The 24,106-nt window shown below is 46.1% G+C and overlaps 6 protein-coding genes across 6 annotated transcripts; 3 read left to right on the forward strand and 3 right to left on the reverse strand.

Moving 5' to 3' along the window:
- Nucleotides 1–386: 386 nt before the first annotated feature.
- Nucleotides 387–1,810, reverse strand: BGW36DRAFT_287347 (putative oxidoreductase; the record flags this gene model as incomplete). The annotated part of the gene is made up of 3 exons (XM_046210500.1): nt 387–950; nt 997–1,490; nt 1,546–1,810. The coding sequence occupies 3 exons, from the start codon at nt 1,808–1,810 to the stop codon at nt 387–389; spliced, it is 1,323 nt and encodes a 440-aa protein (XP_046076382.1).
- A 2,446-nt stretch (nt 1,811–4,256) lies between these two features.
- BGW36DRAFT_422928 (uncharacterized protein) lies at nt 4,257–4,871 on the forward strand (the record flags this gene model as incomplete). The annotated part of the gene is made up of 1 exon (XM_046219766.1): nt 4,257–4,871. The coding sequence occupies one exon, from the start codon at nt 4,257–4,259 to the stop codon at nt 4,869–4,871; it is 615 nt and encodes a 204-aa protein (XP_046076383.1).
- A 4,686-nt stretch (nt 4,872–9,557) lies between these two features.
- Nucleotides 9,558–10,941, forward strand: BGW36DRAFT_288527 (G protein-coupled glucose receptor regulating Gpa2-domain-containing protein; the record flags this gene model as incomplete). Its single annotated transcript, XM_046210584.1, has 2 exons — nt 9,558–10,139; nt 10,198–10,941. The coding sequence occupies 2 exons, from the start codon at nt 9,558–9,560 to the stop codon at nt 10,939–10,941; spliced, it is 1,326 nt and encodes a 441-aa protein (XP_046076384.1).
- A 612-nt stretch (nt 10,942–11,553) lies between these two features.
- Nucleotides 11,554–14,567, reverse strand: BGW36DRAFT_86022 (uncharacterized protein). Its single transcript, XM_046222649.1, has 2 exons — nt 14,361–14,567; nt 11,554–14,311 (listed from the first exon to the last, which is right to left on the reverse strand). Exon 2 carries the CDS (start codon nt 14,254–14,256, stop codon nt 11,641–11,643), a length of 2,616 nt encoding a protein of 871 aa, XP_046076385.1. The 5' UTR covers nt 14,257–14,311; nt 14,361–14,567; the 3' UTR covers nt 11,554–11,640.
- Nucleotides 14,568–15,028: 461 nt separating this feature from the next.
- On the reverse strand, nt 15,029–17,658 carry BGW36DRAFT_369243 (gamma-glutamyltranspeptidase). Its single transcript, XM_046215103.1, has 8 exons — nt 17,493–17,658; nt 17,141–17,419; nt 17,054–17,087; nt 16,843–17,002; nt 16,207–16,786; nt 15,993–16,153; nt 15,808–15,941; nt 15,029–15,747 (listed from the first exon to the last, which is right to left on the reverse strand). Exons 1-8 carry the CDS (start codon nt 17,532–17,534, stop codon nt 15,299–15,301), a joined length of 1,839 nt encoding a protein of 612 aa, XP_046076386.1. The 5' UTR covers nt 17,535–17,658; the 3' UTR covers nt 15,029–15,298.
- A 3,687-nt stretch (nt 17,659–21,345) lies between these two features.
- Nucleotides 21,346–22,484, forward strand: BGW36DRAFT_422934 (uncharacterized protein; the record flags this gene model as incomplete). The annotated part of the gene is made up of 4 exons (XM_046219767.1): nt 21,346–21,492; nt 21,543–21,632; nt 21,691–22,055; nt 22,121–22,484. 4 exons carry the CDS (start codon nt 21,346–21,348, stop codon nt 22,482–22,484), a joined length of 966 nt encoding a protein of 321 aa, XP_046076387.1.
- Nucleotides 22,485–24,106: the final 1,622 nt, after the last annotated feature.

Here is a 24,106-nt window from a genome sequence, read left to right on the forward strand (position 1 = left end):
CAATGCAATAACCGACCCATTTCAATGGGATGCTGGTGTAGTAAAAGGCTGCTTCATCAGAAATTACCAAACAGGCCAATTTGTCCATGAGTATGCTCCTACCAGGGACGTCCAGAGCTTTTAATCACGTGGAACACAACACCGTACTTATCGGGGTGACTATAGGGGACATTCCCAGCAGCAACGAGTTGTCGACCGCAGGCGGGGAGGCAGTAGAAATCCTTAGATCAAGTTCCTTCTTAAGACTGGGAGCTGCGTGCCGCTGGTCACGAGCTCCTGCCAATCGTGGTGTTTCGTTGATAACATTGAAGGTATTGTTTGTACATATATTTAGAAAAAGAATTATACAATTTTGTTTACAGATAATTCGAATATTAAACAGACTATCAAATTTCCCAGGCTCTAATGATGCTTGTAGCGGCTTCCTTCCCCCATCCACGCCGTTGCGCAACCAGATATTGATTCAATGCTGCTGTTGCTAGATTCAACGGGGTATACAAGTCACGAGCCTCCTGAACAATGTCACTTAGCTCCTTTACAATATCATCTACGGTCAAGTCTCCTGTCGCAGCCACCCCAATGGGTATTCCTTTTATCATAGTCGCACCGAGTGTGTTGAACATCTTGCTGCCTCCGGCGGCGTTGATGACAAGATCGTAGAACTGCGTCATGTCGACGTTTAGATGTCGTGCAAAAGCAACGGCTTCGGCGGCGGCAACGATGTTAGTATATTGCATGAGCTTTGTAACCATTCGGAGTCGACGAGAAGTTTCTTCAGGTGAAAGCGTAGAATTGACTTTTATTATGGGCTCGGAAGTATACATGCGAACCATAGCGGAGTCATCTTTCGGACCCCATCCATAAACGAGGCCAGTGAGGTAGACCTGTTCTGCTGTTGATGATAATGGCGTAGGAAACTTTTGCAGTCGTGCCGTTGAGGTGATGATTCCCTGTAAAGTTTTAGCCTTGCAAATTGCAAAAGTCAATTGCACATACCACATCCTTGAGAATAATTGTCAGTGCACTGGCACCCGGGTTCCAGTCTTCCTCGAGCATTCTATTGAGTCTGTTTTCGTGCATCCATGTCCACGCGTCAGATTTAATTATCGCGTCAGCGGCGGTATGTGCCTCCAAGCCCAAACGCGCTGCCAGGCCCATTGCCTCGCTTGCTCCGAGAATGTGGATGGCTGCAAGGACTTGGTGTACCATTTTCATATTACTTCCTGCCCCGATACCACCAGGGACGAGGTATAGTTTCTTTGGATCTGACATTTCTTGAAGAATTAATTTTCCATTCTCCAACGCAGCGTCACTCCCACCAGCCATTATCGACAAAGTACCATCAGCTGCTCGGCTAGCGCCACCTGATACAGGGCTATCGATGAAGAATATATCATCGCGGCCGCGTGCCTTAAGCTCTTTCTCGACAGATTGGGCGTATGCAGATGGTACTGTAGAGCAGAGGAGGAACGTCGAATTTTTAGGAAGTACTATAAAAGATCCCTTAGTTTGGAATTTTCCAACATGTAGTCAAATTTTATGCACCATTTATAATTCCTGTTTGTTCATTGAACAGGACTTCTTGTACTTGAGGAGCAGACGCAACCATGCAGACATAGTACGGGTTCCCCTCGGCAGACTCCTTCAATGAAGCGGCAGGAATACCACCAGCTCCTTTGAAACGCTCGACAGATGCCGGAAAGACATCGTAACCCTTGACTGGATATCCTTGCCTGACAAGATTTGTGGCCATTCCAAATCCCATGGCACCGAGGCCAACGAAGCCAATGGCAGGCTTTCCAGAAGCCATGATTGAGATTATTGCCAACTAGCTGTTGCAGATATAAGAAAATTGCAGGTAACCAAAAACATGCGAAAGAAGATAAAACCGCGAGGCTTGGAAGACAGGTCAGAATGCTGGGATAAATACAAGGCCAATTCAGTGCCTTGGATTGTTTTTTCACCCCACAGCGCCATTCGGGAGAACTCCGAGAGTTTCTGCATCCCGCAAAAAAAGCCGAGTCTCAGAGCAGCCCACCACGGGTAAAATGGCGGGAAGTTGACTTGTCAAATAAAGCCAATACCACCGCCTTGTATTCACCCAGGCGTAGCTGTTGAATTTAGCCGGTCGTATGTCATTTGCCGTCGGCCATCCCCCGATAGTGGGATACCGCTGTGTCGGTTATGTACAATAGCCAAGGTACTTGTCAAGCACTTTCTAACTGCCTGCAAACGCTCGAAACTGCATAGCTCTGGATGCCTAGCTCGATTACTTTTGCGACTCTTATACCGAAACATTTGATGTGGAGACGGGGCCAGCTATCTAGATGACGTCGGGAGACGGAAGAGAGATCCGATATCTCGATCCATATCAACGGGGTGGTTTTGCTTGTGAACTACCGATATAGATCACTTGGCTTTGGGAACAGCGTCTGGAGAGTGTACAGGCTGCATCCGACGTACAGATGGAGTTCAAAGCAACAACGAGATGGAAGAGAACCGGTACTGTAGAACAGTAGCAGGCAGCGTCTGACCGGAAGACAGCGGCAACCACGAAGCTTACGATGGTGCAAATCCAAAAGTGCAAGTGCAGTGAACCGCGGATGGAGGTAGACTCGCTCCTTCCTCGCCGGCGTGGTGCCTTCTGCTGCTGCTGGGTCTATGTTGCGTCTTCTGTCGCTTCTTTTCTCTTCACGTTCTCACTTCCTCCAACTCTCCGCGTCGCCCACTTATCGACAACTATCAATTAGCATCGCGTATCGTGATTGTTGACACGGTGCAGCCATATTGTATGCGCGGGCGGATTCGCTTTATTCTTCGGGGTGCTTTTTTCCCACATTACTACCGGTAAGCATAGCAAGTTCATCTACTTTAGCACTACGCTGATTTCCTGAAATGTGGAGGAAACGTCGCTAACCGGGCTACGAGACAATAGAACTTTCTTGCCGCTAGTCCTGTTTGCTTCTATACACAAGTGGCTGCTTCTCTTCCTTGTGCTCGACTACAGTTCCAGGCAAGTGCCTGAAGATCAGACAGCGAGGTCTCTCAGCACTAACCTCAGACACTTAGACGACACCGGGCATTTCCCACTCATTTTATTATGGCTGCTATCAATAAGGCAATTGATCGGCCGAAAATTCACGATATAATACACGATCTCGCCAAACGCCGCAATTGGGCTTCGAAGAATCCCGGCGTCATCCTTGTCTTCTGTATCGTCTTTATTGTTGCTATGGGGCTGGTTCTGTTGTTCTTATATCGCCGAATAATACGCAAAAAGGCCGAGAAAGAGGCATACACAGGCTAGCACAGCTTTCTTCTCAGAAATGAGCAAACGATGTTATTCGAAGTGTGTCGCGTGGGACTATTCCAAGGCCCTTCCTAGAGGAGGTATGGTTGTGGAATCGAGTTGAAAAGTTTTGGTAATGCCCTATTTGTATCCATACCATCACTAAATAGTATGATAGTAGTTGTGTCTGAGTCAATAATATCATATTCCTCCATAGTCTCGTTCATTTGATCCAATATTTCTATGGAAAGATGCCGGGAAACCACTACAGCGAGTCACGTCTAGATGATTTCAGCAACGTAAACAAACGACACATGGAGGACCGAAAAAGTCCGCGATGCACCAGTTTATATTTCTAATAAAGTTAAAACCTAGGGATCCCTTTACTAGTAAGCTATCGAAGTTAGTCCCATAATGCTAGAACACTTTCAAGACATTGCATCACCCAACCCTAGTCTAGAATGGATAACAACATGGTGCCAATCCACCCAATACGTGGTAGTCATAAACACTGACTATGACGGAATAATAGTCGCGACTAATATTAACAGGGATCCGGTGTTTGTTAAGGCGATCTTGTGCGACAGGACGGTGACTGGTCGCTTCTTTTTTCCTGGGCGGGAAAACCTCTTTTTCTTTTTCTGGTGACTAGCACTAATATCCGAACAATCCCTTGCATCATCGCAACACTGACTAGGTTTGATAGTGCGGGGAATGTAGGTGCAGAAAAGTTTTTTTATTTGAAAACTTTGTCACTTTTCCTCTAGACACCGACAGAACTATCGTCGTGCGACTGCTTCAATCGAGTTTGCAGTGAGATATCATTCCTAGAGGGCAAAGACGAATCAACGATGACGCAAAATCCCCGTAACAACCTTGTACACGAGGCCAAATAACCATTCAACTCACGTTCCAGACGAAATAAGACAAACGACGGAAAAGGACACGCGAATCAAGACAGAGAACGATGTCAAAATACGAGATCACCTTCGTCACCCCCTCCAAACAAGACAAGGGCATCTTCAAGCCGACATTCCGACAGGCATATCCCAATCTACCTATCCGCATCACAGTACCGAAATTCTCGGGGTATACGCTACCGCTAAAACCTCAAATAGTTATCAGTCAGTTCATCGCAAAGGTTCAGTATGGCGCGGGGTGTATGGCAGATCATGAGCTCTTTGACAATATCGGCCTGTCGACGGATGTGGATAGTGAAGGGTTCAGGGAGATCAAGGGAAGTCGTTTGAATACGTGGATTGTGTTCAAGGATTTGAATGTGAAATTCATCAACAAAAACAATATCAATCTGTACGGCAATGTTAGCATGAAGAAAATCGACATCAGCGACAGGGGCGGTCTCCTTGTCAAAGCTTGGACGCCAAAAACAGGCATAGTAGAGATTAAGGATGTAGTCTTCCAGGTTCTCGGGGTATACAAAATTGCATTTGAGTTGGAATTTGACGACGGGCAGAAAATTGGCTGGACGCCGTGGCAGGGCGTGGAGGTTCAGGTCAAAAAGAATAGCCAAATTAATGTGCCAATATGCATGGCTGGACGATATGAATGGGTAAATGAATAGGCGCAAAAGGGAAGGGTATCGGACAAGGAAAAGTTGGTCGTTCAACAGATGGTGGTACCGAGAATTCAACAAAAAGTGATGTCTGTTTATTTGGTGAGGCCGGGGTTCGGAGTTTTGATTGCGCTGAGTACATACCAAAATTGATACACTGCTGAAATGTCCCTCAACATGTGAAAATAGCTTCTCTTATTTTGCCCGCAAAAGATACGGGTTTCCAAGTGTCCGATTCATCGGTCGAATGGAAAGGAAATGAAATTTGGTGGATGTTCCCGATGTTGTACCAAATAAATCTCTCGTGAACATTGCCATGACACAGGCAGGCTATGCAGGTATCAGAGCAACCAAGCATAGTGTCCTGAGTACCGGCCTAGCCCACTTGAAAACATACCACTCAACTGTGAAGATCTAGCCTTCGCATTGGAGCATCTTCATGCGACCAGGCGGACAAGCTGTAAATTCTGTATCCCTTCAAGCGCCACCGTTTGTTTTGGATTCACCTAAAACCGGTGATCCGATTGAGTGAACGTAAGATCTTGAGATGCAGAATTCTGCCGGGGACGAGGATTCTGTATCATGAACAACCAATTCTTCTCTTTTTGGCCTTTTGCTGAGTGTTGTTCTTAGTGATCAGGATTCTGTAAGCAGGTGCATTTCCAGGAGGACCAACCATTTTGAAATATCGGGAATGAAGCACCCTTCAATTTGGAATATCAAACTTGCACCAGATATATCCTTTCTTGCTCTATGGTATTGAGAATCTTACAATGTAGCCACCTTTCCTCGTTCACACATAGCACACAACGGAAATATAATCAATCAATCTGTTGCAACTATTTCAAATATCAACCGTAATCCTCAATGTTGTCCCCTCACCAAACTTGTTATTCTTATTTCCGATCGAGTTCGTCTCAACTCAAAATGTGCATATACATCTACAATACCATTGGCCGAAAACACATCTCTTAGGATTAATTCACTAACAGCATAAAACGGAGATTTTTCGGTTTTCATCGAAACGAGGCATACAAATTTAAACGGTGACTGTGTATTAGTAAGCCAGCGATTAACTGCAGTTAGGCATAGTGAAGATTTCCTCGCATATAGAGTATACAGCTATTTGTAGATCGTCATCGTTCCGGGCGTCGCTATTGAATCTTAATATTCCCGAGGTCTTGGGAATGCGCATACGTCTCAGGTCAAACTTGCACATGTGCAGCTATTCCGGAACAAAGATCACACTATTGAATATTTATTTTCGCCATCTTCGGCTCTTTATCTTCTTTGGCAGCTGAGATCTGGGGAATCGCATAAGGCTAGTTTATTAAGGAAAAATTATCCATTAGTACCGGTTACTTACATAAAAAGGCTAACGGACGTAAGCACTAGGAATGATTATAGCCAGGACTGGTGGCAATAAATCAGATTTTTCTCAAGCTATCGTATGTCTCAATTTTGAGAGGTTGAACACGATTAGATAATGTTAATAGTTGCGATTTTTTATCGTCCTCAAGAGTATACTAGTGACTTTTCCTGGTTCGTCAACCTGCGGCAGCCTGGGTCGCATTGTAACATATTCACTAACGTAGTGTTTTGTATGGGAATTTGGGAGTGGCCGTTCGCTTGTGGAATACATTAATATGCCATACAATGGTTTTGTCAATCTAGCGCAAGGAACTCTCCGTATCTCATACTCAGCATGAATACAATGTTATGACTGCTGATTCGAGATCAAGGCCGGTGGAGTAGTCCAGATGGGTTGGAAGTTTCTAGCGTCGCTGTCAGGGGAAAAAGAGACCCATAATTATTAGCCTAATTCCTCCGGCACCAACACGACCACATCATGCATTGTCAAAGCTTACTGTGTTACGTACGCAGGGGAATTCGCATTGACCTTGAATTTGGCAGGGGGGAGGCGGGGCAGGGGGGGGGGTTATTATTTCTCCCCTATTGGATATCGATCTTTCAGCTGTATCTGGAGACCAGGCAAGAAAAGGCAAGTAGACGAGAAAAGATCGTCGGCTGGCCGCTCACATGTTCACGAGTAGTGCAATCGCGCTTAGGCAGTTGCGGACCTTTCACCAACCGCGCCACATATAGGCTGGCATAGACCAGGAGCCGCTTGGGTAAAGGTGTCGGGATGGTGGTCGGTTAAGTTTGCGGGTGGTTGTTTTGAGTTTTTGCATTAAAACTCACGTTGGCAACCCGCTGGCATCTCCAATGTGTGTATCGGAACAAGCATGTACCGGATCCGTTCGTATGCTGAGAGAAAACTCTTTCCATGTGGTCCGTGGCTCATTTTGAAACCTAGCGAAAAGTAGCGTCGAGACAGGGGTTCGTTCGCTCAGCATCGTGCAAGCCCCCTGGGTGGCAACGTCTAGGATAGTTAGTGTGCGGGGGTGTTGAATAGGAATGAGAAAATATCTCTGCAAGTATCATGTATCATGAACCTAATCATGATAAATTCGCTGGCCCATATTGATGATATCCCCCGAGTTCTTGAGTTGAGAGACACTTGCATATATCATAACTCCGACTTTACGGAGATGTGCTGTGAGATCATGCAATCAGAAGGTCCTCGTTACATTGCGATTCTCCGGTCAAGGATCAATAAGATGAGTAGCCGTGACTGGCCGCGTACGTGGCTAACAAGGTTCATAATGCAAAAGGGTGATGCTTACTACTAAATCTCAGTACTGCATTAGCTTGAGCATAGCACCAACTTCTCCGCTAAGATAGAGGGGTGCGCCTTTAAGGGGCGCTCCACTCGACTGATGGCCACGGATCACGCAGGTAGTGCCGCAGGCAATTTCGAGATTTGCACGCCGGTGAAAGCTAGTGGTAGATGATGTGCAAGATGCAATTAGAGACCAACTGGGATTAGTAATTCAGTAGTGATTGATTGCCGCCCAATCTAGACTGGTCAAGAATCTCCAAGACATTCGCGATTCGGCCAATGAATATGCCTGGAGATGTACATCATGATCGCCGGCCAGGAAATTGGAATAATTAAAGTCATGATGGGTAGTGGGGAATGGATTTGCTGGAGATATCAAAATCAAAGCAGCAGTTTCGAAAGGCACAGGGTTGCTGGCCTTCACGTGATCCCCGGTTCTTGCTGATGGAACAACGACAAAAAGACCACAAACAACAGCATCTTTGTGTCGCTCTCGGAACCTAGCCGCAGACGGCCTCCCCTAGCACAGAGTCTACTGATCCTGCATGCGATTCTTGCATCAGGATCAATGATCGTGATCGTGATCTGATTTTTCTATTAGCTCGTCACCCGCGTCTCAATGTCTATATCAGAATGTTCACTATAGACTTGTCCCTGAACCATCCTAATCCACATTCAGATGACACACATTTTAATGCCTCGGCTGAAATTTCTCCAAAGAATTCGACAATCGGCAGTAATGCCCAAAATGTCCAGAGTCTCCGGCGCAGACAGGCACTACGTATCCTTGCCGCAGCAATTATGTCTATTCTCCACAGTCGTGGAGACAAGTACGTCGTACCAGCCACTGAGGCCTTTGACTTGCAGCGACATGGCTAACCGTTGATTAGGGCCGTTGGACCCTGGCTGCTGGTTCCACCATGCCCACCAGCTGGTCCCGAATTGAACAAAAATGTCCACCGCATTTTAAGACTTCAACGGCAGGCTTTTGCAACTTGCGCATTTACGCACCCGTATTCGTTGGACTTCGAAGTTAAGTGCCCGTATTGATGGCTATGCTAGGGCATACCAGTGCATACCTATTATAGGCGGTATTCCCCGGATTCTTGCTTCCGATGTTGGTTTTGTACCTTTTTCCCCGCCGAATAGTTCTACGTACCTAACGAGGGCTTGGCACAAAGCGGGCATGTGGAAGCGTGGGGGTTTGAGAACCCATAGGCTGAGACTGCCCCAGCTGCCATAAGCAAAAGTTTGAAGGTGTCATTCCAAACTGATCTCAAAGACTAAAGTTGATGAGCACGAGCCACGAGCCCACCAACGGCCCAGCCCACTGCCAATAGGGGCCCTAGCGAACGGTATTTGCATGGGGGCTCGTTGCCGTTAACAGATTCAGTACATGCTTGTTTGTCTAGCCATGATGGGCAGTGGTCTGTAGTCGCCGCAGCAGGAACAATGCCGTGGCAAGATGTGCATTTTGTATGACGGCCGTGCTCCATATCGCTAGCTCGAGCCCTATCATGTCAATAGGAAAATCCCTGTGGTACCACACGGTTCCATTCAGTCCAGAATCCAAACTGAATTTGCCTCGTGCTCAATAGCAATAATCAATAGTTCTGTCCGGTTCCTTGGATGTCAAAAATACCGGCGTGAACTCTTACCTTCTTGGTGATCTCTTCCACTCTCGTCTTATTCTGTCTCAAAAGCTTGTCCATTCTAAAGTTCCCAGACTTTATTTTTCAAGCTTTGACCGAGAGCCGGCATTATTATTTCCGTGCGATCCCTTTCCATGTTAACTGGACTGGGCCCTCCTTTCTTGTACCTCTTGAGATAGCCCATTGTCATTTATTTTGCATATAGATTGTCTTGCCCCTGTACCATTCTTCTAGAGTTTGTTTCTGAAGATATCTGGTGATTGATAACCTACGACTAGTCGCTTTGCGATCTCTATACACGAACAGTTAGCGTTTATTCGGCGTTTATGTTTTCCATCAAAGTTAACCCTCACTCTAAGAATGAATTTATGGCGGGCAGTGAGCTTGCTTAGCAGCAGCACCGATGTTTCTCACACTAACAATGTTCTCTCGACGAGGAGTTCGCCTTTGGACATTGATCCTCTACCCAGCACACAGTACAAAGGACTTATTGCCATTTCAGTTCTCGCCATGCTGTCTGTGTTAGCCACTTTTGGCCTATTATGCTTCATCACCTATCGGCTAGTCTTCTGGCGACAAGGTGCCAAACGATACCTGGGTCACAACCAGTATATCATTCTCATTTACAATCTTCTACTCGCTGATCTGCAGCAATCATTGGGATTTCTGATTTGCCTTCATTGGATTCACAACGACGCCATACGTGCCGGCACGGCAGCTTGTTTCCTACAAGGCTTATGGCTACAGGTGGGGGATCCAGGCAGTGGTTTATTCGTGCTTGCCATTGCCATACACACTTTCATGCTCGTCACTTCAGGCCGTAAACTTGAACACAAATGGTTTGTAGTTGCCGTTGTTGGTGTATGGGTCTTTTTGGCTGTCATCGTGGCCATCCCGATTGCTAACCACGGAGTCGATGTGATGGTTCCTTCCGGGGCATGGGTACGTAACCATCCCTGCCTACGCTTCTATCCAATCCACTAACATCGCAAACCCTCAGTGCTGGATCAACGAAAAATACGAAGCCGAGCGTCTCTGGACTCACTATCTATGGATTTTCCTCGCCGAATTCGGCACCGTCATTCTCTACGCCATCATGTACTTTCAACTGCGACGCCAAATCTCCGCATCATCGATCCTCGGCGGAAGCGCTCAGCTCGAAAGCTTAAAACGACTTCGACGTGTTGTCGGTTACATGGTTATCTACCCCGTCACCTATGTCGTTCTCTCTCTTCCCCTTGCCGCCGGCCGAATGGCGTCTGCTCGCGGCCAAAACCCCAACCTCACATACTTTTGCTTGGCAGGCGCCATGATGACGAGCTCCGGCTTCGTCGACGTGCTTGTGTACACGCTTACCCGTCGGAACCTCATCACGGACTCTGAGTATCGTGGGAACAGCGCTTATAACAACATTGTCAGTGGTCAGGGGGGGCGTAACCGCTCAACCAATTTAACCACAACCATCACCACCGTTACTAGGGGGGGAGCAGGAGCGGGCCGGCAGAATGCTGGGAATGCTGGCCAGCGTGCAAAAGAGACGCGCTCTTCACTCTCAGAACGGTCCGGGTCAACCGACAATATCGTGCAAAAGGATATTGAGCTTGGAGAGATTGGAAAGGTGTATCAGGAGACCACTATTGAGATTACCAGTGAGCCCGCGTACCCGCAAAATACGAGTCCACGGTCAAGTGACGAGATGCACCACCATACGACATCAGTGAAGGGGCCAATCTGGGGGAAGTAGTCTTTGTGGTTTCTCTCCAGTGGAAAAAATAATTTTTATATTTTTAATTTCTTAATATACTAACATCTTATTTAATGTCTTGATACCACAAGTTATTTATGAGTGACATCGATTTGGACGAGGTATATCAGTTAACATATAGATGATCACATTAAATTTTGAATTGGTTCCTGAAATAACTTCTTCCTGCTAAGATATTTATCGACATTGATTTACAGTCAGGTGACAAAAGTTGTCGTTTACCTTACATTTGTAAAAATATATTTGTAACTCTGAGACCATACCGTAGAACCATTGAACACTGAATCTGATACAATGTAGTTGACAGTGACGACATTGAAAAAAATATAAAAACTTTATGTCGTTACCCTTGCAAATGTTGAATTGATTGCTTAAAACATCCGCAATACTGAATACTATGACAATACCCTTCGTGATATATAAACCAGACCATGCAATAGCGCTAATAGTAGTACCATGTCCTGCGTATCCCCATTCATTCTGCGGGACAGCCCCAACACACATCGTCAACCAAAATATTTCCAAAAAAATGAAAACACAAAGTCAATTTTAGAATAATTTCGAAAAATGGTATTGGTATCATCAAATCATTCACACAAAAAAGTAGTATGCATGCTGTTGGACTGCTAGCACAAAACTGTTTCTTTAACCGTTTGTAGAAGGTAAGCGAGTATACGACTACCGGCGTCGATCTCGTCGGGATTCGTATACATCATAGTCCCCTTCTTCATCTTCTTCTTCTACAGGCGCCGGGGTGCGGCGCTCGCTACGTCTTTTCGGTCGGCGCCTACGGCTGGAGCTGATGTTGCTTGCGGAGTCGTCGGGGGCGAGCGACATGTCATCGTCGATGCCGTCGTCTTCATCCAAGCCGCTGCTGTCCCACTGACCGCCGAACATAGATGCGGGGGTGCCCATTCGCGCATCAAGGTTGGCAGCGGATCCGCGACGGGCTTGGTTGGCGACTGACAGGCCAGCGCCTCGCTCGCGAAGTTTGCGTCGAATGACCTCGGCTTTGCAATGGAGCGCCTCGAAGGCATCTTCAAGAGCTTCCATGCTTTGGTAGATGTCCCTCTCGATTTCGGCTAGAGATGCAATTTCTGTATCTTCGTCGAGTGCGATGGGGGCACCGTAGGAGGCAGATGCAACGGATGATCCATAAGGTTGACTGACTGGTCGGAGTGTTGGGTCCATTTGGAATGGAGTTGTTCCGCGAGAGGATCCAGGGAGGAAGGGCGTTCCAGATCGGCTAGCAGATCTTGGGGGAGCTGAGGCCGTCATGGATGGGCTGAAGTTGTCCTCAGCACCGCTTCGCAGGAACCCATCAAAACGGCCTGAAATAAGGATCTCCCATTCATCATTGCTGATTGCTGCCAGCGTCGCCAAGACGTTGTGGATGTAAGGGTTATTGAGCATATAGAGCGCAGTTTCGGATTCTCGAGCAGGTGCGGCGAGCCGGTACAAACGCTGTATGGCTATAGAAGAAGCAATTAAAAAGTCCGGGCGGGACCGAGGAGCTGGCGTAGCATTCCCAGGGACTGGGGTCGCTGACTTGATGCCAAGAAGAGCGCAGAAGGTGTCTCGATTTGCCGAGTCTAAGTAGGTCATCATCGCAAAAGTCAATGTCTCGTCATCTACTTCCTCCGGTGGGCTCATCTCAGTTTGACCGAGAAGCCATTTATCGACTGATTGCTTGGTTTTGCGGGACTGACGGACATAATGCTCGCGATATTCTTCTGGGACATCAATATCAAGCTTCTGCATTGGGATATGCTCCTCGCCTGGTACCATCTGAGCCTTCACCGACGCTGCCATGTGGAACGGCGGCCAGCTGGGCAGTTCCCGTCGCCCAGAGACCAATTCCAACACTTCCCCCCAGCTAACACCAGGAGACATCTCACCTAATTGATCATCTTCACACATGATACACTGGCAAGCCTCGGAGGAGATATCTCGTGCAAAAACAGCCTCTAGTCGGTCCAGTAGACGCCTGGCCACAGATCGATAGCCTGTTGCAACTGCAAGAGAGCCATTCTTTTCCATGACATGGTTGTAGTCATCTAGTATGCGATTGAATGGTTCGAATACTTGAATGACGGCGTTTTGGGGCTGGGTGAGCTGGTGAGGCATATTTGGTGACTGACCCGCCCCGAGCAAATGTTTTGGTAGTGGGTAGGCTAAACCGCCATTTTGTAATAAGTAATCCACTCGTGGAGGAGCAATAGGCATCTCCGGGGGAGGAGGAGGAGGTGGCGGTGGAGGTGGGGAAGACGCGTAGTGTTCGCCATTGACAACAGACTCATTTCCTTCCATGAACACTTCAATCTGGGGAGAGTTCCTTCTGGCGAAGCGGCTCTGGGGAGTAGATGAGCGATTTTGCATCCGTGATGGTGGTTTCGGCTGATTCGGGGCAACCGATGTCGCATCGGAGTCGTTTGTGAACTCCGATGTGCTTTCGGTCCCGTTTGTAACAGTTGAACGTATTTGTGTTTTTGCGCTATGACTTGAAGTCCGCTTGGGCGCATCAGATCCCTGGAGTGTAGATCTAGAAGTCTTATGACTAGCCGAGCGATTTGGTGTCGACGATTCTCGTAGTCGGACCTTGACTGGAGTGCTTGAAAGAGGCGACTTGCTACTCACGGCAGATTCCTCATCAACTTTTCTCTCCAAGCTGGACGTTGACCGCGTTGGATCTTTTCGACTTCTGGGTTTCCCATCCCTCTCCTTCTCTTTATTCTTCAGCTCCTTGCTACCCATCGAACTTCCTTTCCTTGACGAACGCTGGTCTGCGGTGAGAGGCGGGCTCGGCGGAGTAGCATGACGATGGCCATTTCGCGACGACGACTTGCGGCCCTCACCACGGCGATGATCTCCATCCGCAACATCGGTAGGGTCCGGCGTCGGGATTTCCCCCTTCTGCGCCCGTTGGTGCTTGTCCCATAGCTCTACTTTGCTATGTGCTTTCGAGAAGGTCGGATACGGGAGGCTAGTTCGCGACTCGAGAAAAGAGGTCGCCGCGGACCTGGGGGCGCTGTCAACTTCGGGCATTGACGAGCGACGAGTGCGAGTCTGAGAAGTCGAGGTGGATGAAGTGGAGTGGGCGGTTATAACCGAGTCGCGATCCTTGGTTGGCGTGCTCGCCTTCTTTCCATGGGACGAGCGGTTTGCGACGCGCTTGTCTTTCTCTTTCGCCTTGTCCTTTTCTCTATCTCGATTATTCTTCGCCGATTTCGTGGCTGGTTTGTCTCGCTCGTCACGGTCGCCAAGGATATTCCACAGCTTGGGCTTGGAGGACATGACGCACGTCAGTCAGATAGTAGCCGTTGAGGGGAGCAGGAAGCACGTGTCTGGTCTAGTTTGCAATATGTTAATTAGTGTCGAAAACCTTAAGATGAGCTTACCACTCAAAGAACACGAGGTACCCACTGTGGAAGACGGTGCTTACCAGCCTGTAGTGGATGGACGATGGATGACAACTTGGCAGTTGCAGCGGCGTACCACAACTACTCTTGTTGATGGAATGAGCAGGAGTCTATAGCGAGGAAGTGAAAAGAGGAGACATAATGCGGCCCAAGCCCTGCAAGACTATGGATGTCGGCCACACTAGATCTGGCTGCCGTGTCTGTTCGATGTGCTGGAGGGACGGCGGAGCCAGTATGTGACGTGGGCAGCGCTTACTGTTTAGAGGCGGGGGAGAGCAGGTAGTGGATGGCAAGCTGTGCCGCTGGTGGCTTCCGTGAATTCAGGCCCCAAATCAAACAGCAAGTAAACGGAGAAATGTTAAAATTAATCGCGAATCACGGTGTGCATCACATGGAAGAAAGCATGCGATTGATTATTTGAGTCGTGTAGGGCGAAGTTGCGAGCAAGTCAGAGGCGAGCAATACTCGCGCGCTTCACCGCCCGGCAAGCCGCAGGCCAATCGGACCGCCCGTCGCCGCTGCGGATCGCTGCCTCAACGGCGATTCCTGCCTTAGGCAGCGCCGCCGCTCGCTTACGGGCAGTAAGCAGGTAAGCAGGTACCCGCGTGCAGTGAGCGAGCCATCAATTCTTAATATTAATCATAATTGTTGTGTGTTTAGTCCTGGCTTGAGGGGGTTAGTTAAACAAGGTTTGGGTTGGAACCGCGGGCCGAAGCGGGGTGTCCCATGGGATCGTTATTGTCTGATCTAATCCACCTTACTATACATAACTATGTAGTCTTGGTATACAGTGGATTAAGTGGAAACAATGAAAAAGGGTTAGTGTGAAAGTCGGATGATATTGATCAACAAACATTCTGTCTAAAACAATCTATATCTAACATAAAATAAAGTCACAGATCAGATTAAATAACCAATTATATAGCATACCCTCCGGAATTCTTTTGCCGTGGCTCTCCAGCGGCCTCAAATGTGCCGTTGGGCAATAGTCGCACGCTTTGGGCGGAGCTCTGTCCCGGTCCTACCCAGGTCACATTGTGTCCGCGTGTCTGCATGGATTTGACCGTGTCGTTGTTGAAGCTGTACTCAAACGTAACCCGGTTAGGGATCAACTGATCGTGCAAACGCGGCTCGGCAAGCGCACCGAACGGGTCCATTCCCCGGTCAATTACGTTAATGACGCTTTGCACGGTAGCGGTCGTGATGCGACTGCCGCCGGCGGCACCGGTGACGAAATACAAGGAGCCATCAGGGTGCGTGACGATCATAGGCGTGATGGACGAGAGGGGTCTTTTCCCTGGCCGGATATAGTTGGAGGGAGATGGGACGAAGCCGAATTCGTTCGATGACCCAGGAATTGAGAAATCTGGAGGATAATAAGTTTTGATGGTACTAATAGCGTATGTATGACTTCAGAAGTACTAACCGTTCATTTCATTATTCATAATGATACCAGTCTCGGGGACCATCAACAAGCTGCCAAAGAATAAGTTGATCGTCGTGGTGAGTGTAACCGCCAATCCGGAGCGATCGGCTGTAGAAATATGAGACGTCCCGGGCCTGTTATTTTGTCAGCCATGGAATGACAGGTCTCTCAAAGGTCAAACCCACGTATCCAAGCTTTCAAGTCCGTCTGGATCATACGCGGATATATTCTGAGTACGTAGGTCGGAAATACGCCGTCGAATACCTTCAACGGTAGTGTCATTGAGAATATCCTGCTCGCGCTGGTACAAACCCTCCACAAATGCAGGATCACCAAATGTTGTTCTCTAACCTGAAGTTAGATGGGAAAATGCAGCATAAATGAATATAAGAAACAAACCTGACCGTAACCAAACCGCATAGCTTCATCAAGTCGATGTGTACTCAGCGCAATCGAGTCTGGTGAAAAGAAATCTTCATATCCCTCTACAATCCGCAATATGCTTAGCCCAATAGAGCCAGCCGATGGTGCCGACGTACTGGTGACTTTGTAACCTCTGTAGTCAATCTGGGGAGTATCTCCCACAACTACCCCGTAGTTCTCAAGGTCCTGCAATGTCATCGTACCATTAGCGTCTTGAACGGCTTTGATCATTGTTTCAGCGATGTAGCCGGTATAGAAGGCATCTGGTCCTTCGTTCGCAATGGTTTCAAGCGTATCTGCATATCTCTTTCTGTACACGGTATCTTCAAGATTTAACAAGGTTCCATTAGGTGCGAAGTCTAAAGCCCATGATGGATCCTCTACGAGAAAGGTTTTCCCGCCTTTCACCGTCGAGCGTACTGCACGCATCAAATCTTCCGTCATGGGAAAGCCATACCGAGCAGTTTTTATGGCAGGTTGCAAGACTGTGGACCACGGCAGGACGCCATAGTTTTCATGCAAATACTCCAAGCCGCGTATTTCGCTAGGCACTCCGCTGAACACATATATTAATACTACATATATAGTCCGGATGCTAGATTAGTGTCTTACCTTGCTAGTCCCCCTTCGATGGATGCCTTCGTATCATTGGTGTACATGTCCTGAAAGGCAGCGGCCGGTGCAGTCTCACGGAAATCAACACTCTCAAAGGTGCCATCAGGAGATCGTATCAACATAAAGCCACCACCTCCAATGCCACTATGATACATGCCTAGGTGATGTTAGCGCTCAATCAGTCTTCTCTGGAAATGGGTTCACCTACCAATAACGCCAACACAAAATACCGTTGCCACCATCTACGCTGGATCAGAAATGCTAATTATTCGCCTTTTCCAAAGTAAATACTCACCGCATCTGCTGCGTTACCTCCTTTCTTCAACATCTCAATCCCCGCAGCACTGCATGCAGCGCTCTCGCTCGCCACTGCACCCAAGCTAGCGTCCTCGCCGACTACAGACTGCCTCTGAAATGCACATGGCGTGAAATAAGAAGCCAAGTCTAATCCCGGAAGGTAAATATAAAGCCCCAAAAGAGCAATTACCGTAACAATGCAGGCCTTCACAAGACTAGCCCTTCGGTTTGATGGCGGTTGGTACCATTTTTGCTGCATGTCATCTGACCTGATAACCTGCATTAACATATTAGAGATGTTAAGGTACTCTCAATAACATGCGAGGGAGTAAAAGAAGTAAAATACGTACCTGCTTCTCGGAGTCCGTGACCAGGCGGCGGGATGATGCCATTTTCGTCCTATTGTATCGGCTTATCGTGCGGCGCTATAGTGACCCCAGATCATATCGCTTATGAGATATATACTGGCAATACCACCAGCGATACAGCTGCCACGTCCAAAAAGGCCAACAGAACTCGATTTGCAGAAGAGAAACAGTGACAAAAACATGTCAGTGACAATCACTCTCTGGCGGGTCCTCACGTGGCCTCGGAGCTATTCCATTTTCTGCTGCCACCTGGGCCAAGCCTGATAAGGACCGGCCAATAATATTACAGATATTACTCTACGCTAGTCTAGATATAACCTAGTGCCTAGTGAGCCTGACCTCTCTTCTGCCTGCTGCCAGTCTCTCACTCCCAATACTATCACGACTTTACAATATCACAGACCATGCATCTTCGAGCGATATCAGAATCTCCAATAACTCCTATAGGGTGTTGATATCCAACAAGAAGTGATGCCAAATTTCGCCCAAGTTCTACAGACAATTACCTTAGATATAAGAGACATATTTGGGCTTGAACTTGCGACTCTCTGATCCAAATAATTAGGACATCAAATCCCTGGACAAAAATCCGTATGTTTTGGAACTGTTTGATTGGTACATGGTATCAGATGGTCACTACATCCCAAAAGCAGTGTCCTGCTCACAGAATCCGGACCTAAACCCCCAGCACCTCTTTCGCATTTCTAAACAGTACCATTCCCCATTGACTGGACCATTACTTGCCACGGTTAATGGCATTGGAGCCGTCATGTTTAGATGACCCAACTGTTCGTTACAATGTATTGAAGCCTTCGAGGCAAAGGCCCCGAGGCAAAAGTATCAGCCACCGTTTACTGGCCCTCCTTCATGGACTGAAGAACAACGGACTATCCAAGATATATAGAGAGTTTAATTGTTTTTCAAGCTCCAAATTGCACGGAATCAAGGTCGCTTGTACCATTGGTCAACTTCTGATAGAAATCTCCTGGAAGGTATGACTGTAACCAGCTTCTACAGGGGCGGTTCTGGATATCTCCTACAATAAGTCTATACAAAATTTGAATTCCTGGAGAGCTTGAATCATTTTGATTTTTCTTTACAAGGAACGCCCATTTCAACTCCAGACACCTACAAATTACATTATCATTGTGCACCGTGGAAGGACCCTAAAGAGCATGAAAGCTCTCGTTGGTACATGGAAGCTCGCTGGTACACGCAATTGCCTGCTTACAGAATATATCGAGTTCTTAGGCGAAAACACTACTCTCCGTTGGATAGCCGTCCCTTTGCATCATATCGAAAACATGGCTTTGCTCTGTGGGATGAAAAGTGAATGGAATATATGGGATTCTACAACATCCAAGGATTTATGGACACTAGAATAGCTTCATCTGGCGGAGTGTTCTCGGTGAAGAAGAAGAAGAAGAAGAAGAAGAAGAAGAAGAAGAAGAAGAAGAAGAAGAAGAAGAAGAAGAAGAAGAAGAAGAAGAAGAAGAAGAAGAAGCAAAATTGATCAGATATCGGGAAAATCCCAATCGACGGCACCTTTCATCTGAGGAAGCGTCACAGTAATAGCAGGACAAGAAAATCGATACTAGAATTAGACTACTATAGAATGCCTTGCACTGGTTCGCACCCAATGCGACCCAATCCGCATATCTCTTGCATTATTGTCAACCTTCTTCAATTTATTGTAGCTACCAGATCTACTAGCGATGATGCTAGAGACATCTTGGACAAAAAGCATCATACACGGGGCTAAATCGCGGAGATCCCCTGGTGGGACCAACCCTTTTCCTGATTCCAGAATCTGACTTTTGGCTCACTACCATTGTGTTTCTTACAGTGGAATGACAAGATTTAAATATAGTATCAAGATTTTCTACGTTTATATTCATATTTATCCTAATTAAGATCAGATTAAAATTCTTCTCAGAATCCTGCTCATAGATAGTACAAAATAATGAAGTACTATTAGTATCGATATGGGGAGGGCTTCTATACCCAATCCACTTTTCAAATGTAGTGGTGCTATATTCAAACTTTTGCTGCTCTACTGTAATTTGAATCAATCGTTTCCCCTTTGATGTCGCTGGGATTATAATCTTGGCCTGGCTTTCCTGGTGTCCTTTTAATCATTCGATACTTTGATGCTGTACTACATCTTAACTGGCGGTCCATTAGTATATGTGCATTTATTTCGGCGGTCTCTATTATCACAATTGAAGCCACTTCGGCAGCAGTATGGCCAATACACATGAGACCATCAACTGCTTAGTAACTAATAATCCTAGGACTTTGAATTTACAGAAATTCATATTTGAATAGAACATTTGAAGATACCCGTATTCATATTTGACACCACATCGATTAATGGCCGCTCACAAAAGCTGGGAATTATCCCCAGCAACTCTTCCGCATACGCAAGGTTTTAAAAATTATATTGGCTTTGTCAAAGAGAACTAGAGCATTCTAGGTCTTTGTTATTATAAAGATCTGTTATAATTAATTTTCCAGAATATCAGCATTGTATAGAAATTCTTCAGCTAAATCTAAAATACCAAGTGCTGACCAAGGACAGTCAATAATCCACAGGACTCATGCTCACTGAGTACAACAGACGCTGAAGATATTCCACAACCACTTAGACATTTAAGGTTTTTCTAAGCTTGGAAGGTCCACTCCACACATTAGTATAAATTTCATTCTGTAGTCTATTACTTATACTATAATATCACTGTATAATCCCTGCCTTTAGCAAACATGATATTATCAGACTATAGACGATCTACTACTCCTAAATAAGTTTTTACCAATGCTATAATTAATTCCCTATATTCTATGGTGATATTAAGTCGGTTAAAAAGAGAATTAGATCATTTTATACTATAAATATCTATAGCTACAAATTTAGTTGTTTCTGTCGGTAATCTATTATCTGAAATTTATAATAGAATCTTATTCTAGTATTTATCTTGAAAATAAAATTTAGAAATAGTGAGAGAATATATCAAATAGTTATTATCTGTCAAATCTTTGAGAAATTCGAAATCTGACTAGCTTCTTCAATTCAGTATGGTTATCTGGTCAATATTCCTAATCCTAAGATACGAGCCCGTCGAGATTTCATACTGGGTAGTCAGAGACATCTATTGTATCGCCAAGTCCGATGGTCTGACATCAGGGGCCTTACAGGCGCTCTGCATGTGAGCAGATGGGTTGAAAGTCCAGGCTGATAAAACGAAGACTTTTTGACCCATGTCTTCCCTCCTTTGATCCTTTTCCGGCCGGTAAGTCCGGGTTCATGCATGCAGAGTGGCACATAAGGTTTTCAGTGGGGGGGCCCTGCTAATATGATTGGATTGGCCGTACACCTAGGCCCCTGGGGATCCACTGCTTTACAGGTATCGCCTTGTGGAGGATGATCTGAGTTACAGGGGGGTTCCCTGCAACGCGTGCGGGGATACGGAACCTTCGCCTTGGCGGACAGGTACCGGCATTTTACTCGCGGAAGATTTACTCGCCAAGTCACACCAAGTTACAGATGATCGTTACGCTCAGGCTTGACTGACTCGCTGGTTAAAGTTTGGTTGCAAGTGCCAAGTAGCAATGCCCTTTTGGTTAGAAGTTGACAAAATATTAACAAACATGGTATTACATATACCATACCGCTTGCGGACAAGTAGTCCGACGACTTTGAGGCAGGTTATGTTAGAGCGCGACGACCTTCCTCCAACTCTGCTAGCCCATTTACCGAAATCTAGGCTTTCCATACCAAAGAATGTCTCTTCTCTTATTTCCAAATGTCGTTTTGTGAATAACTTCGTTCATAGTCATGGAGCGCGTTGAAACTCGTCCGTTGACTGTTGTCTCCATTGTTTTGTTGGTCGTGCCCTGGGCCATGATGGCCCTGCGAATCTATACGCGCGTCGGAATCAAGAAAATGTTGCTAATTGATGACGCCCTGGTGATTACGGCTATAGTATGTTTCTCGCTGCTTTCGTTAATATTCTGCAACTCACGAGTGCATAGTTGACATTTAGCGTAGCAACCATCCTGATTGCACAAATGTTAAACACCAAACTTGACAATTTGCCAGCAAACTATGACTACATTGAAAAGGTGGGGGTTCCAGATTATAACAAACACATAGGAATACGTTGAAGCTAAATATCATCAGGTCTTCTACGCCACTACACTTCTATACATCGTCGCAGCCGTTACAGCCAAACTTTCGTTCAGTGTTACCCTTCTCACTGTTGCAAATACCCACCAGAGATATATGCTTTATATTCTCATCGCGGTCCTTAGCATTTTTAGCACCTTCTTCTGCATCTGGCTTCTCATTACGTGCAACCCAGCTACTCATGGCCATTCTCAATGCTCCCATGCAAGCATATTAAAGGTACTTAATTACATCAACGGAGCATTTATGATTACGGCGGACGTTATTGTTGTCACCATAACGATTTGGGTTTTGAAAAAAGTCATGATTAAAAGACGGAAGAAAATTATCATTGGTGCGTTCATGTCCTTGAGTGCTACGTAAGTTTAACCCTACTCCCTATCTTCGTTTCGAATAACACTGAAGAAACGATGACATATTATAGGTCTTTTGGAGCAACTATTGTCAGAATGATTTATATTCCGCAAGCGGTTACAAGCGACAACTTTATCCAAATGACTACCACTATAACACTATGGACCGTGGTTGAAACAGGAAGTTTCATCACTGTGACTGCTGCATCCGTATTACACCCGTTGGTCTCCAAGTTCTGGGAAACGGCGATACAATGGTCGAGTAGTCATAGCCGCCGCAGACAATCTGAAGTAGAAGCCGGTAACATTGTGATGATACCTGTAAAGGCTTCTATCCGGGGACAAAAGGAACCCGATATTTCTCGATTCTCACGTCATGCGAGAACGGATGCTAGTGTGTCTGGGGAATATCTTATATTAGATGGGACCAATTAACAAATCCATGACTGTCGCATTTTTGTGACAAACCAAAATACCTCATTTTTGTTATTACTACGTCCGAACTCTACTGTGTTTGTTAGCACATTATAACCGGTAATTTACTTTTTCCACTTTCATCTAGTAGACCCTGGGATGTCCTAGTGAGAGAACTCTGCAAGGAAGGCTATTCACTCATCACATCATACATATTCGTCAACCCCGGTAGTGCAATAATCTCGAAAGAAATTTATATTAAACCCGGAGGAAGAAGTTAATCGCTTTAACGTATACGATTATTCTTGTGAAACCTTCCATATTCTACTCTCTTTTATGGAAGCCATTTGAAGATTATTGATAAAACAGGAGCTGCGATAACACTTTTATTTTGCATTCGTACCAGTTTGACGATGATTAAGGGCGTCTATCCATTCTGATTTTCAAGAGGTAGTAGAGAAATAATTGTTTTAAAGAGACATATAATATTCGTACCACTTAATCCCATTATTATTTGATCGAGCACTGAGTATCGGCGTTACAGTACTGTCAAAGCCGTGGTGCACCGCCTTGGAAATGGTTGAGTATGACATTGGCTGCTTCAATAATGAGCTAACCTATCGATCTTGGGTTTATCATCAACTTAGTGCCAGGTAAGTTGGTTTCGTAACATACCCCCTCCCACTCGCCCCATACACGCCAAAAGCAGTTAGACTGGGGACTGATCCCCAGAGGAGCCGTACGCTTATAAGCTTGAACCCCGGGGCAACCGGGCAAGACTGGACAAGGGTTCAGCCAATTCATTTTGTATATTCACCATATATTACTTTCGGAATTGAATCTGACATTGATATTGAAGCCGAATCGGCTTCGATTCACCTTCTACTATCTTTCTAATCCTCTATATATGCCTTATCCTTATTGACACCATCGCTGACTTCATGTAGCCTTCGACTCGGGGCCTAGTAGATGTCGCACCTTCATATATAGTCTCTCAGACAACCCCTGACCGGTTTCCAACCGCATCATGGGTGCTTCATGCAATCCGAAACTAACCCGAATTTGGCACACAAACCTTCTGGTCTAGATCCACTACCAGGTCACCTGTATCCTCCATTAAAATAACCGAGTAATAGTCTTCTGTATTTAGCTTGAGAGAGTCTTGGCATAGAGACAGGTAAAAGGATGTTGCTAAACCGGACTATCAATCTTGATCCAACAAACAGACAACAAAAAAGCAAACAATAGTCTCTCTGCTGATGAGTTGCTACGTCCTATGTAATTTATTGGTATGAGTGGGCGTCGTTACTCGAAGGATCGAAAAAAGTCAGAATAGCGTTCGAGTGTACGGCGCTATGACTTCCGGAATACAAATTCCGGGTCAAGTTACACAACAATGTTTCGGTTAATATCGCACCGTTATTAAGTGGCTCAGACCCTACACAAGCTGGACTGACTCGAGATTCTAAGCTTTACTTTCTCTTCTTCAGCATTAATAACAGCTCAACGTCTGTTCGCTAAACATTAATTTCTCCTGGTCTGACTCATGGCAATATTCTAGGCCACCTTGGACTTTACTAGTTACCTTCAGCCCTTATCGGCACACTGTGAACTATGCTCTCCGTATTGGATTAGTAGTAGTC

Source organism: Talaromyces proteolyticus, assembly GCF_021365285.1.
Source record: "Talaromyces proteolyticus strain PMI_201 chromosome Unknown BGW36scaffold_2, whole genome shotgun sequence".
Lineage (NCBI taxonomy): Eukaryota > Fungi > Ascomycota > Eurotiomycetes > Eurotiales > Trichocomaceae > Talaromyces > Talaromyces proteolyticus.